Below are 13,415 nucleotides of genomic sequence, written 5' to 3'. Positions count from 1 at the left end.
CTTAAAACACTACTGAAGTCGGAGAACTCTAAAGCACAGTGACAAGACAACTGTTCAGGGCTCAACAACACAATGGATGTTTACCAGCCATACAGACACAACCAAATGGATTATAACGCCGAGAGTCGAGACGCCAAGTTGGGGAAAGGGCTTCAGAATGTCGACGATCGTCTTGATAGTGGTGTGGATTCGCTCAGAGAGGATGTAGTTGCCGAACTGGAGCGAGTGCGTTTGGATTGCGAACCCGCTCCCCGGATACCCGAAGAAAGCTGTGAACCATGGAAGAAAGAAATTACTGAGGACGGAGACACGTAAGTGTTGAAAGTTTATTTTCTTACGAAGCATAACGTTATAGGTCTGATGGATTTGTGTGATATAGTTTTAAGCATTTACTCCATGGGGCTAAAATAAAAGGACGAAAAAAAAAAACTGCAGTGCAAAGCGTTAATTAAAAGGCAGCCTTTCTACCGCAGAGGCTTTGCGCTCGCTTGCAGAAAACAAGATCATTTCCGCACGCAATGCCTACGGCTTTAACTAAGTTTAGAATGAAAATATACGACTTCTTGGTGCTTATGCAAAATTGTAAGGTTCAGCTGCACACGTAGCCAAGACCGCAGTGATTACAATCATAATGGATTTTACGTAAACATAAAGTCGACATCGGGACGGACTGTACTTTGGCGTGGCGTCAATTGTGGGCGGCGCTGTTACTCTGCCCAAGCTTGGAAAGTCCCGGGCTGCGTGCCAGGAATCCGACTAGTCGTTAACACGCCAATGTGTCAAACCACTACTACTGGAAATAACAGAACTTCCCCTGCTATTCGTAGTTGTCCACACTTTTCACACGTTTAACACCTGACTAGTTTTGGAAGCTTTGATGTTAATGGGTATTCTCCCCTTTATTTTTTGTAGGTTCCTGCATATGGCAATCATTCATGAAGCCAAAGATCATGCCATGAAGATGATTGACTTGTCAGTCAATGACCCCTTCCTGAATACACAGAACTATCAAAGACAGGTAATTTATTTTACACCTGTAACTCTGTATCACATGAGAGTGAACTAAAATGAATACATAATTAAATGAATAAATCATGTGCAAAATGAAAGTAAAAGTTTCAAACAACAGACGGGGGTGAAAAGAAAGCACAGAGGTTCCATAGAGATTTAACCCAGACAGCAATTTAGCTCTTGCCGACGTCGGGGCGGTGTGCCTGCGCCGACATAAAACGCCTCGGCGCGATGTCCTATGCAGATCGGTTGCTAATCGGCAAGATGTTGGGAAGATGTCGGCATTAGAATGATTGCCGACCGTGAGCCCACCTAAACCCGATATTATCATGACCTATGCGGCGCGGTCCCACTAGAGTGGCGGAAAGCATTCGGACGCCGCTCTCCCATTGACTTAACACTGGAACAGCTGATCTTCGGCTACGTCTCTCGAAAATCAGCCCTTCCAAAGTTAAGTCAAAAGGAGCGAGACGTTTGAATGCTTTCCGCCACTCTACTAGGATCCCACCGTTATATTAGGTCTTATTGATTTGCTTAGGCTAGCTGCTTTCAGATCGTGTTCACACGTTTCCTATTGTGTAGCCTATCAACAACAGTTATGTGATATTCCACTAATAACGTGACACGGCTTCCTTAACAATTTGACGGGAGCTAGTTGAGAAGTAAGCAAAGCCCGTTTAGGCTACTGGCAACCTGGGAATGCCAGTCTAACAGAAAACAAGAATGGATGAGTGACATCAAGTTTGATGGTTGAATGAGAGAAATAACAAAATAGGAGGGCATCTGGAGATGACCTTGGACATTTATTTTACTTGGTCTTTGCAAAATATCAAAACATTTATTTCAATACTCAACTCATTTATTTAATTGACATTTATTTCAACACTCACCTAATCACATTGACAAATACAACAAAAATAACAAATCCCTTCAAATAGTCTGTCAGTTTAAAATAAAACAGCCAGTCAGTCAGTCAGTCAATCAATAGGTGGATTCGACTTAATGTAGACGACTGCAGACGTGACTATGGACAATTCCATGCTCCCAACTTTGTGGGAAGTTTGGGGATGGCCAGTATAGTGTACATGCAGCTGTTATGTTTGTATTAAACAGAAGCTAGATATGTCATTAATTTACATTACATTTAAATCTAGTGTAAAGAAGATTATTAGAAAATAACCAGAATCAGCTATAAAATATGAAATAGGCCTATTGTCAAAATGAAGGTGTATTGTGCATTGTTTTTTGGAGTTGTTTTACATAGTCCATTTTCAGCTGGAGTCCAACCTGCTCAGCCTTTCAACAGCTGGGGAAAGTACAGGAAGAAAATACACAAATTAGACAACACATAATTAACAAGCAATGCGCATAATACAGTAGTTTACTGACAACAGCAGAGAGAACCTGCCAAAAATACCTGTGCATCCAGCAGGAACTGATCTAGCACTTTCTGATCTTTGACCATAGAGGTTAACAAAAATACATAGTATGAAATGTCTTGTTTTTTAATAGAACTGTGTGTGTGTGTGTGTGTGTGTGTGTGTGTGTGTGTGTGTGTGTGTGTGTGTGTGTGTGTGTGTGTGTGTGTGTGTGACCAAAAGTGACTACCAAGTGCAATCTCCGTCTCAGCCTCTAGCCTACCATAACACAGTATAGACACATGAAAACACATCATATACTAAAATATGTCTTACTTAGAGGGGTCCTGTGTGGAAGGCCTGGATGGGATTGAAGGGTTTCACAACCATGCTGCGTGTGTGTTCACAGACACTTGAAACACAAAGATTAAAACGGTTAAAACAAAGATTGATTCTTTCAGGTAATTAGTATTAGATCATATCAGATTCAGTCAGAATGACTGTATGAATGAGGGCAGCCTTTTTGCACTTTTTGCTCAGCCTAGCCTACATCAAAGAACCGGCAGAGAGAGAGAGAGACAGACACACACACTTTTCTTCCTACCCAAATTAAAAACAAAACAGGCTGCTAGCTACTCTAGTGACTACCAAGTCCCATCTGTGTCAGCCTCTAGCCTACCATAACACAGACTAAAGGCCCATTCACACCAAGAACGATAACTATAAATAAATATCGCTCTCGTTAATATGAATGACAACGTTCACACATAAACTATAACGATAACGACATCAAGAACGATATCGTTGTTGATCACTTTCAGAGCGATTTTGAGAACGATAGAAAACTAACAGCCAATCAGAACCCATAATATTCTAGCCATCACATTCATTAACATGAGTGACTTTTCTTATCGTTGGCCTGTGTGGACGCTTTTATCGTTATCATTATCGTTCTTGGTGTGAACGAAGTATAGACACTTAAAACACATCATACACTAAAATATGTCTTACTTAGAGGAGTCCTGTTTGGAAGGCCTGGACGGGATTGAGGGGTTTCACGACTCTGCTGCATGTTTGTGTTCACAGACACTTGAAACACAAAGATTAAAACGGTTAAAACAAAGATAAATGATTTTCAGGTAATCAGTATCAGATCATATCAGATTCAGTCAGAATGACCGTATGAATGAGGGCAGCCTTTTTGCACTCTGCACAGCCCAGCCTACATCAAAGAACAGAGAGAGAGAGAGAGAGAGAGAGAGAGAGAGAGAGAGAGAGAGAGAGACTTTTCTTCCAACCCATATTAAAACCGAAACAGGCAGAATACATATTATAGTATTAATTAATTGTAGAAATATTGTCTTTAATCTAAAGAGACCTGCTAACTAGCCACCATGCTCTCAGGTCAAACTAACTTGACTGTATAGTTTTAGACTAAGACAACTAGTCAGATTGCAGAATAGACTAGATGACTAGACTGGACTGGTCATGTAACCGCGAGTGTCTGTGTGACAATTTTGTTAATTACCTTGTATTCAGTTGAGCGCATCCCTTTCATCACTGGTTGACTCTTGCTGCCAATCATCTTGTGGCACTAGGAAATACAGAAAAAGAGCCTTTACACAAAGCACATCATCATCCAGAGCTAACCCAATGCATCACATATAAAGAAACTTAAACATTTACTTATTAGTCAAGCACTCAGACATGCAGAGGTGAAAAAGTCCAGCTTCAGAAAATAAAAGTCCTACCAATATCATATCTATGCCAACCATTCACTTAAACCAGCTGATTGTAATTACCACAAGTCTTCAGCTACAGCAGCTAATTAATGAGATCACCTGTGATAAGTGCACAGGTGGAACCAATACATGGCTGGATTTTTATTTTCTGAAGCTGGAGTTTTCCATCTCTGCAGGCGGCGTCCGCTCTACTTCCGGTTATTTCGCTGTGTACGGCCAGCAAAGTGGCAAGATAATTATGCTTGCGCTAACGCTAACGCTAGCGCTAGCTACCTACCTGACGTTTGCTAAAAACACATCCCGTTAAAGCATTTTATAGCCACAACAGACGTCATAGGATACAATATCTGATTTAAAACACTTCTACAATGAGTTTACTTACGTGTTATCCTAAGTTAGCCATATATATACATGTAAGTTAGCAGTTAGCAGCTAACCAGATAGTTTGAGAAACGTCTTGTGTAACCGTTAGCTGCTAACGTTATTATCTTCAAAAGGTTAATCTACACCGTATTATGCATTTTACCAAATATGATATAGGCTATCATAGCTGCTATCATATCATATCATATATTAAATCATCATATCATTTGCGACATACGGATTTTACACAAGCTCAACGTACCTTCGTGCTTACACAGCCAGCTTGATGTGGACCAACGAACTGACTTCTCATACTCGTCGGCAGCAGGCAGCATTTAAAAAAAAAAAAGAAGCGGGATCGGCTAAATGGTTCTTCACGGTTCCTCCGCCGATCTCCAATGTGCGCTGTCGGGTAGACTCGTCCCGCCGATGATTTGCCCACCTAAACTGACACGTTTTATTTTATGTGCATGAGGAAAAAACCATGCCGATCCTTTGCCGCTGGTGCCCTCCAATTGCCGACGTCGGCAAGACTGAACGTGCTGTCTGGGAAACGATTTCCTCCTCTCTCTCTCTCCCTCAGACGGCGCTGCACTTGGCAGTGATCACAGAGCAGCCGGAGGTGGTGGCCCACCTGATGCGCGCCGGCTGCGACCCGCTGCTGGTGGACGACAGCGGCAACACGGCGCTGCACATAGCCTGCAGGAAGGGCTCGGTCACCTGCTTCAGCGTGCTCACCCAGGCCTGCTCCAGCTCCCAGCTCTCCACAATGCTCACCACGCTCAACTACAGCGGTAAGGAACCACCAGCACCACCCCTCCCCCACTTTTCTGGGGCTTTGATTCATCTCTGGAGTCTGGAGTCCCCTTTCTGCTGCTACTGCAAGCAGCCTGGGGCCTCCTCACACCTGCCTACGCATTTCTCAAATCTGATGGTGTATTTTTGTGTGTGTGTGCTTTTTTCAGGTCAAAACTGTTTACACCAGGTTTCCATACATAGCTACCTTTCGCTGGTGGAAAGACTCGTTGAGCTTGGAGCCGATATTAATGCACAGGTAGGCACCTGGATTTATTCATTCTGCATCACACCTCGGGTTTACTTAGAGTGTAGCATAGTGTAGTGCTCAGTAGCAAAAAAAATTTAAAATAAATAAGTATATGAAAAGCTAAAAAAAAGTAAAATAAGTAGATTGTGTTTTACTGAAGACGTCTAGAATAACTTTACATTTAATGTCAGAATTGGTAGTTGTGGTGTGCTGTGTGGTGTTTGGTAAAAGCTTGTGGTCTCTAACATTATGGCCCGTGTTCCTTCCTCTCTCTCAGGAGCAGTGCAATGGGCGGACGCCACTTCACCTGGCCGTTGACCTTCAGAACTACGACCTGGTGCACCTGCTCATCAGCAAAGGGGCCGACGCCAACAGCCTGACGTACGGCGGCCACACGCCGTACCACCTGACCTACGGCCGGCTCAACGCCGCCATCCGGGACGAGCTGTACGAGCTGACCGCCCAGCACCTGCGGCCACTGCCCGAGAGCGAGACGGAGGAGGATGAGGAGGACTACCAGTCGGAGGACGAGGTGTGTACCATCCCCGCAGCTCTCAAACAGCGGCATAGTTCTTGCTCTCAACCTGACTGAGAATTTGCATAAAATGTCAGCGCATTCTTTCCCCCCCAAGCGTTCTGCTCGATTCTAATCTGTCTCTGTCTCTTTTTTTTTCTCTTTACAGTTCTTTGATGATGTCCAGCTGACGGTATAGAGGACGCAGCTCAGTCATATGTGCGTGGCCGCAGTAAACACAGTATGTTTGAGTGGACAAGACTGAAAGACTGTAAAATGGGGTGAGAGAGCAGCACCCAGGCCTGAGCTGGCCACATGGACAAGCCTGATGAAGTGGCCTGGAGTCTGGATGCCCAGAAGAAGAGTGAGAGAAGAAGAGAGAGAAGAAGAGGGAGGGAGAGAAGCAGGCCCCAGGAACAGAAGGCTACCTGAAAGTGTTGGGACAGAGAAGCCAGTGAAGTTCACAGTTCAACAGAGGGAGAGATGTGTCGTGTTTTTTTTTAAAAAACAAAAATATATATTTTCTCACGTCACACCTCGAGAAAAGGAGCGTTTTCATCCACAGACTTCAGAGTACGGTGTATAAATGTTGTAAATTTGTGTAAAGAAACAGATTTATTTTTTATAAATATTAATGTATATCTGTACAAAGTTCCTTTGGAAAAAATGTATGTTCCAAAGTTACATCTGTGAAGAGTACCCTACCACACTCCCGTAAATTAAAAAAAGCAACAAACTATCTTGTCTGGCGCCACGTTATTTCTAAATTTACTCTGTTGTATACTGTTGAGGGAAGAAGGGGGGGTGGTGGCGGCTTGGTGGCTGCTTGGTTGGGTGAGTCTTGGCGATTTGTCACCGCGGGGAAATATCTGTCACAGCCTGCATTCGGACATCCGTCAGCTGAGTACACTGGTATTTCCTGTTGGGGGGCTTGGGTGGGATCAGTGCTGCTGGCAGAACCCAAAATTCCCCTTCCCAGTCCAAGTCACACAGGATATCACACACTCCACTTCCCGCCAGTGGATTATGAAATTAACTGAAGCCATTGTTGATTAGTTGCTTCCTCCTCTTCGAACACTAACACACGGTGACTTTCTAGTCAACTACTACTGACTACTTTCAACGAATTCCTCTTAGTGCACAATGTTGCCGAAATGTTTTTGAAAAGCATTTGTTTTAATGATGGCTATCATGCTTAAATCATTTTCATATGTTACTATTGTGTACCATGTAAGCCACATGGAAAGGCTGAATGTCTTCCCAAGGGGGAGGTTGGTCAATATCACATTCTGGAACCTTCCTAGTTTAGCCTGTAAACACAGCACATGATGTCAATCTGGACAGTCAGGAAACTGGACGCCAGCCGCAGAAAAACGAACACAGGCACATAACACCCGCCATAAAATAGACTACTCCAAAATAACCAGGTGGTTAAAACCAGACACTCAGAGGCCTGACAGAGAAAGAAAAAAAAAATCCCCCTCCAAGCACAACCACCCTCCCACACATCTCCGCCTATGATTTTAAGGGCCTCCTCGCTCGCTCACTGTAGCTGTGTGACTGTGTGCGCATATTACACGTCACATGACGCTAGTGCTTTTACATCACAATTCCCCTCATCAGCATGGCTGTTTTATTCACGACATCCTCTTCCAGTAAGTAGCGCACAAAAGGTGTGCGTGCGGTTTTCCCCATTTGAATAGCAACCTGAAAGGGCTGCAGGGGGCTCTACCTCCGGCTGCACTTGACTCGCCAGCCCGGATGAGCCGCCAGGGCCATTCTGCCATTTTTGTTTGCTTTCAAGTGGTTGGGAGCCCGCAGTCCCCATGAAAGGCTGGGATGCAAATGATGCAGTCATAACTTGAGGGCAGCCCCCCCCCCCCCCCCCTCCTCTCCTCAGAGGAGACCTGGAGCAGCCAGGGACTGGTTTGAGGGACTCGGGACCCGATTTGGGGGGGGGGGGGGGGGGGGGGGGGGTGTCTGGGGTGATTCAGCGACGTCCGAGAAGTGACAGGGTTCGACATGTCGGAAAATCAAAATCCCCACCACCGCCTTACGCACACCCCCAAGCACCTTGACATTAGGCTTGGACACGGCCAGGCTACCTTCTTCAGATGGTGTGAGCGATAGAGAGAAAGAGGGACAGCGAGAGTGCCTCTCCATGCAAATGAAGGCCATGTTGTTGGAGTCACTCCAGGAGCGCTGCGGTCTCTGTGGTTTACATGCGAAGAGCTTTTACTCTTGCTCTACGCATCGTGATGGAGGACACCATTCTCCAACAGAGGTGCAGTGGCATCATGCAAAACCTTGGGCACCCCTGGTCAAAAATCTCTGTTACTGTGAAAAGTTCAGTTGACGGATCTCCTCATGGTCCCCAGAGGGGTACAAGGGTTAGTGTGTTATTATTGGTTGTGTACAATTTTCAGGTTGAAAGAAAGGGAAAGCAGTGCCGTGCAAAAAAAATGGGCACCAGAGATTTCAGCTCTCAGATAACTTGATGAACCAAGACAGGACTGGACGCCTTCAGCAGGGAAGAATGGGGGGAAATCCCCCACATAATAATTCAAAGAGTACAAAAGCATTTGCAAGCTCGGATACTTGCCAAAGGGGCCGTTACTAAATACTGACCGTGCAGTGCCCAAATCTATGCCTCAGGCCCTCAGGCCATCTTTTGAAATGGTGAGAAAAGTATCTTGCTTTTATTTAAGTAAGAATTATATATGTAAGACATTTGTTTATATTTAAACTATATGCCTTTTGGAAATCAGGTCCATTTTTACTTGCTTATATTCACAGTAACAGACATTTTTGCAAAACATTTACATGTGAACCCCTCCCACACACACACACACACACACACACACACACACACAAAGGTACGACTGATAAATCATGACATTGCTCTGACAAAAGGCAAAACTTTTTTTTCCAAAAAAGTATTTATTGAACCAGAAATTGAAAAAGCTAAATAAACAGCAAAAAGGGGGTTGCCTGGCTGATCCATGCAAAAGCAGCCAGCTGAGTGTGTGTGTTGTAGTGCTTCCTGGGCTGGGACGAGGACCGGGGGGAAGGAGGGGGGGTAGACCGTTGAGGGGAGGGGGGGCTACTGCACCGCTCAGGTACGAGCTTAGCGCAGCACAAACTCGCAAATACATCAGTGGTCTGGGCCTCTTCAATCCCTCTCAGACAGGGATACAAGATGGATGTCAATCTCTGCCTCAGTAAGAATCCTAACCAGGAGAAAACACAAACACACACACACACACACACACACCGACATGAGATAGAAATCACAAACATATTGAAAGATTTTCTTGCTGACTTCACTACTATTTGAGATAACTAGGAAAACTGAATCTGCATTGAACCAAACACCAGGCAGCAGGTATTCTGAACCATGCCTGCACCTTGAACACCTGCAACAGCGAGTGTGAAACACGATGTCCCCTTAACCTGATATCATTTCTCTTTTCTTCTGCTTTGCATTCATTAGCCTACACCTGAGCCTTTCCTGTCAGCCAAGCGTTTGCACTGTGCACACAGACTTCCTGTTTTCTTTGAGAGAGACAGAGCGAGCGTGCGCTTTCACGCGCCCTCACACCATAACACAGTTCCCACGATAACCGACCTGTATTTGGGCTGATCCTTTGTGATGACGCCGATCTCGATCTCTGACGGCTTGAAGTCGATTGAGAGCACCGTGGACAGACACGTTATTGCTGTCTGCAGAAGGACAAAGATGACAACAGTCATACAGAGAGCGTACACCGAGAGACGAGAGCAGAGAGAGGAGAGGAGAACACAACATGCACAATGAGCTGGCAACCAAATCCCAGGTTAACCCAAAACCAGATGCTCATTCCGGATTTGAATCAATTGCTGCACAGCCGGTCCATTCATTTCACTTCAAGTCATAAAGTAAAGAAACTATAACTTAATGAATTACTGGTACTTGTTTAAATCACTATTCCGGGAATAGTAGCCTTGCACGTGCATGTTGCACACGCGCAATGACCTGTGTCTACAAATGACGAGACTATTAATTAGGCTTTCTGTCTATCAAAACAGTAGCCACGTGTTCCTAGGCACCAAGGCCGTCAATTTATCCTGAACGTATCTTTATTTGTGCATGTAATGTAGGATGGACACATACACAATGCACATAAAAAGGAACTAACTAGCCTTAATATAAGACTAGTTTAATTTCAACATTAAAAGACTGACTGGGGAAGCTATAGCACAGCAAGGACCTAAATTCAAAACCAGCCTGAGGTCATTTCTCAAGGCCACTGCCTATCTCTCTTCCTCCCTTCAACTTCCTGTCTAATCCTCACTACCCTGAGAATAACATGAAAAATCCCCTAAATATATGACATTAAAATATTAACTTTTTTTTTATTTTTTTTTTAAAAAACATCAGAATAGAATCTCCCAGTAAGAAACCCATAGCATGAACGCCTTCATGTAAAAATATGAGTATTCGATGTTGTTTAGGCTGTGCTTTGTGGTCAGTCCGGTTCGAACCCAATATCCGTGTCAATAGAATTACACATAAGTGCAGTGACAACACAATCTATAGTGTACAACAGCATTACTTTTTTTTTAAATGAAAATGCTCAGATACTGATTGGGGCCTCTTGACGTTTCTGTGTGAATGCTTGAGTCTGATCATAGGAAGAGGCTTGCTGAATGCCACTATTGCACAAAAACTGGCACATATTACCATTATGCAACACTTGACAATTTCTAGGACATCTGTGAAATTTTGCTGACACTCGTATTCCTGGATTTTGCATGAGTAAGAACAGAGTACTTTCCACTGCTTTCAAATAGCACACTGATTGGGACTGCTGACCGACTGATTGGGACAGCAGACTGGTTGGGGCTTCTTTGGGTTTTGGTGTAAATGTTTGAGTCTAATTATAGGAAGTGACATAGATACTGAATGCCGCTATTACAGAAAAACACATATTACCATTGCGCAACACTTGACACTTCTCAGGACGTCTGTGCAATTTTGCTGACTTTCATATCCTTGGATTTTGTTTGTGCAAGAACAGAGTACTTTCCATTGCTTTCAAACAGCATGAAAACACAGCAGAAGAGTACGAAGGATCAACTTTTCATGTGGCTGATGGTAAAATGGAGCAGTACGTATTTGAGTCCCCTCATAAGACTTCTGCTAAATAATTGTATCCTCCTCCAAACTTTTTTGAGGTCTTATGAACCTCCAGGGCTACACTCCCCAAACTTTAATGAAATCCACATTGTGTACTTTGACCTCTGACAAAAAGACAGAAAACGCGTAACACCCGCCCCCCCGCCCCCACCCCAACCCACACTCCCACACACCTCAACTGTTTGCTCGTAAGTCCAATCCAGTTTCTTTTTGACTTTCTTCTCCAGGAAGCTGGTGGCTTCCGTCTGCTTGACACCGGCAGCCGTGGCCTTGAAGCCACAGTAGTAACCCGCAGGGTCACACTTGTACAGCTGAGGCCCCATCTCCTCATCCATGCCGATCACAATCATACCTGGAAAACACCAGCCACAGTGTCACTCTCTGACCGCATGTTGGACAAGCAGCCTGTGGGAGCTATGACTGTAGCAATGTGCTGACTGAACTCAACTGTTTTGTTATTCTGTGGGCAATACAGTTTGTTTTGACAGTGTAAAAACCAGAGGTCTTCGAAATTAATATGAAATGAATACATGTATGAGTTGGAGACAGTACAGTGAGTGAGCGAGCTCACATTCACACATCATTTAGGAGGGACAACTGATTAAAAACAATGAAGCAGTGCAGTCAGAATCATTCACTTGTGATGTCTTGTGTACACTAATAGTCATCCAGTAAAGAGAGTGATGAGTAGATTAGCAAAGGTAAGTCATATTCCTGGTAACATGTTGAATTCTCCGGTGTGTGTCATCATTTGTCATACGACTCTCACTAGACTCATCCACAGCCCATGCCAGTCATGATTCAGCTTATGCTTCATCACAAGGCCTTACTAAGGCACTTACAGCAGCCAAGCGGCCTCATCTCGGCATTCTGCGTGTACACTTGAGAGATGTCTGCAATCCGCTTGCACAGCATGTCCACGGGGATCTCGTAGCCATACTTGTACTGCCAGTTAGCTGCCTCGTAACGGGCCCTCTGCACTTGGGATCTACTGTCGGCTGGAGGAAGACACATACAGTAGTTGAGAAAGGACGATGATGTCTGCTATGTTCTATGTTAGATGGCCATTCACTTGTGCCAACCTGTCATTCCTGACATGACGCAGCCAATGCTTTCTGTGATTCTGAACAAGTGGGTGACTGTGGAGGAATCAAGAAGCTTGTCCTGAGAGATAGAGAAAGAGAGAGAGAGACAGACAAAGAGAGAAAGAAAGAAAGAAAGAAAGAGAGAAAGAAAGAAAGAAAGAAAGAAAGGGTGGGGAACAGAGGGACAGAGAGGGAATAGAGAGAGAAAGAGATTTGTTTACACACAGCACAACATGCGGTCTATAACTCATCTTTCCCCTTTCCCCACTGAACAGTGACCTCATAACAGTCCAGTAGTTATGCACAGTTGGCAAGGGGTAGTAACGTTTGGTATGGCCTTGTTTTAGCAACTTCGAAAGGATAAATAACTTACCGGGACTTTTTTCTGCGTGATGACAACCGCACAATCTTTACCCCGAACAGCGACTGATGTAAGGCCACCTTGATTGATGGCTTTAAATGCATATTCTGTGGGTGTATGAACAGTGGTTACAATCACTTTTTCTGTGTCCTGTCACACTCACTGTCTCACCATTGACTATGTTGGCTAACGTGTGGTAACGTAGCTAACAAACGTAGCCAAAGTAGCTACCCAGAGCAGACAAGACAACAACATAATAATTACTTTTAAGTTGAAAAACAAATAACAAGAGAACAAATTCTTAATATTCTAAAAACAACGCATGCTGCCTTTGAGGAGTGAAAAGTTTTGCAGAGAAAGAAAAGACAGGTCTGGTAGCAATGACAGAGCACTTAACATTAAGCTAGCTTGCTAACTAGCAAGCCCAGGTTCTACAAAGAAGTTAAATTTAATACTGACCGACTTGATATAACCTGCCCTCCGGTGAGAATATGGTAATGTGACGGTCGAACCCTGCACTTGATCCACGGGACATGTTGTCGAGGAGTCGGAGGAAACCGTAACGTTAAGGGAAAATACAGGAATTTGTAAACAGTGCACAACCGAAAGTAAATGTTTCCCGGAAGTAGTATCAAACCGCTGATTCAAAATCCGGGTCACATGTTTAAGACTTCAGAGAACTCCTTAAAATGTGCTCTGAAGACTTGAAGAAATTCTCGGAAATTCTCTTATGTGTTTATATGTATATATCTTTTTA

General features: G+C 44.1%; 2 protein-coding genes and 1 long non-coding RNA gene across 3 annotated transcripts; 1 reads left to right on the top strand and 2 right to left on the bottom strand.

Annotated features, from left to right (window-relative positions):
- Positions 1-26: 26 nt before the first annotated feature.
- Positions 27-6,772, top strand: nfkbiab (nuclear factor of kappa light polypeptide gene enhancer in B-cells inhibitor, alpha b). Its single transcript, XM_062522713.1, has 6 exons — positions 27-311; positions 913-1,018; positions 5,058-5,268; positions 5,440-5,528; positions 5,797-6,051; positions 6,203-6,772. The coding sequence occupies exons 1-6, from the start codon at positions 73-75 to the stop codon at positions 6,230-6,232; spliced, it is 930 nt and encodes a 309-aa protein (XP_062378697.1). The 5' UTR covers positions 27-72; the 3' UTR covers positions 6,233-6,772.
- Positions 1,812-5,061, bottom strand: LOC134067435 (uncharacterized). The gene is made up of 5 exons (XR_009936505.1): positions 4,737-5,061; positions 3,898-3,963; positions 3,381-3,458; positions 2,706-2,781; positions 1,812-2,317 (listed from the first exon to the last, which is right to left on the bottom strand). It is a non-coding gene; the product is annotated as an uncharacterized LOC134067435 (long non-coding RNA).
- A 2,170-nt stretch (positions 6,773-8,942) lies between the features above and the next one.
- On the bottom strand, positions 8,943-13,292 carry psma6a (proteasome 20S subunit alpha 6a). The gene is made up of 7 exons (XM_062522725.1): positions 13,118-13,292; positions 12,671-12,765; positions 12,295-12,376; positions 12,055-12,210; positions 11,386-11,564; positions 9,662-9,756; positions 8,943-9,263 (listed from the first exon to the last, which is right to left on the bottom strand). The coding sequence occupies exons 1-7, from the start codon at positions 13,191-13,193 to the stop codon at positions 9,206-9,208; spliced, it is 741 nt and encodes a 246-aa protein (XP_062378709.1). The 5' UTR covers positions 13,194-13,292; the 3' UTR covers positions 8,943-9,205.
- Positions 13,293-13,415: the final 123 nt, after the last annotated feature.

The sequence above is a fragment of the Sardina pilchardus genome, chromosome 20 (genome assembly GCF_963854185.1).
Source record: "Sardina pilchardus chromosome 20, fSarPil1.1, whole genome shotgun sequence".
Classification (NCBI taxonomy): domain Eukaryota; kingdom Metazoa; phylum Chordata; class Actinopteri; order Clupeiformes; family Clupeidae; genus Sardina; species Sardina pilchardus.
Note: the sequence above shows the minus strand (reverse complement) of the source record. Positions and strands in the feature narration are given on the sequence as shown.

Bases quoted from the DNA above. Each gene is read 5' to 3' on its own strand.
- psma6a (XM_062522725.1), bottom strand. From the start codon at position 13,193: ATGTCCCGTGGATCAAGTGCAGGGTTCGACCGTCACATTACCATATTC. The intron at 11,565-12,054 runs GTAAGTGCCTTA...GGTGTTTTCCAG, and splicing joins GATGAGGCCGCTTGGCTGCT to GTATGATTGTGATCGGCATG. The intron at 9,264-9,661 runs GTCGGTTATCGT...TCTCCTGGTTAG, and splicing joins AAGGATCAGCCCAAATACAG to GATTCTTACTGAGGCAGAGA.
- nfkbiab (XM_062522713.1), top strand. From the start codon at position 73: ATGGATGTTTACCAGCCATACAGACACAACCAAATGGATTATAACGCC. The intron at 312-912 runs GTAAGTGTTGAA...TATTTTTTGTAG, and splicing joins ATTACTGAGGACGGAGACAC to GTTCCTGCATATGGCAATCA. The intron at 5,269-5,439 runs GTAAGGAACCAC...TGCTTTTTTCAG, and splicing joins CACCACGCTCAACTACAGCG to GTCAAAACTGTTTACACCAG.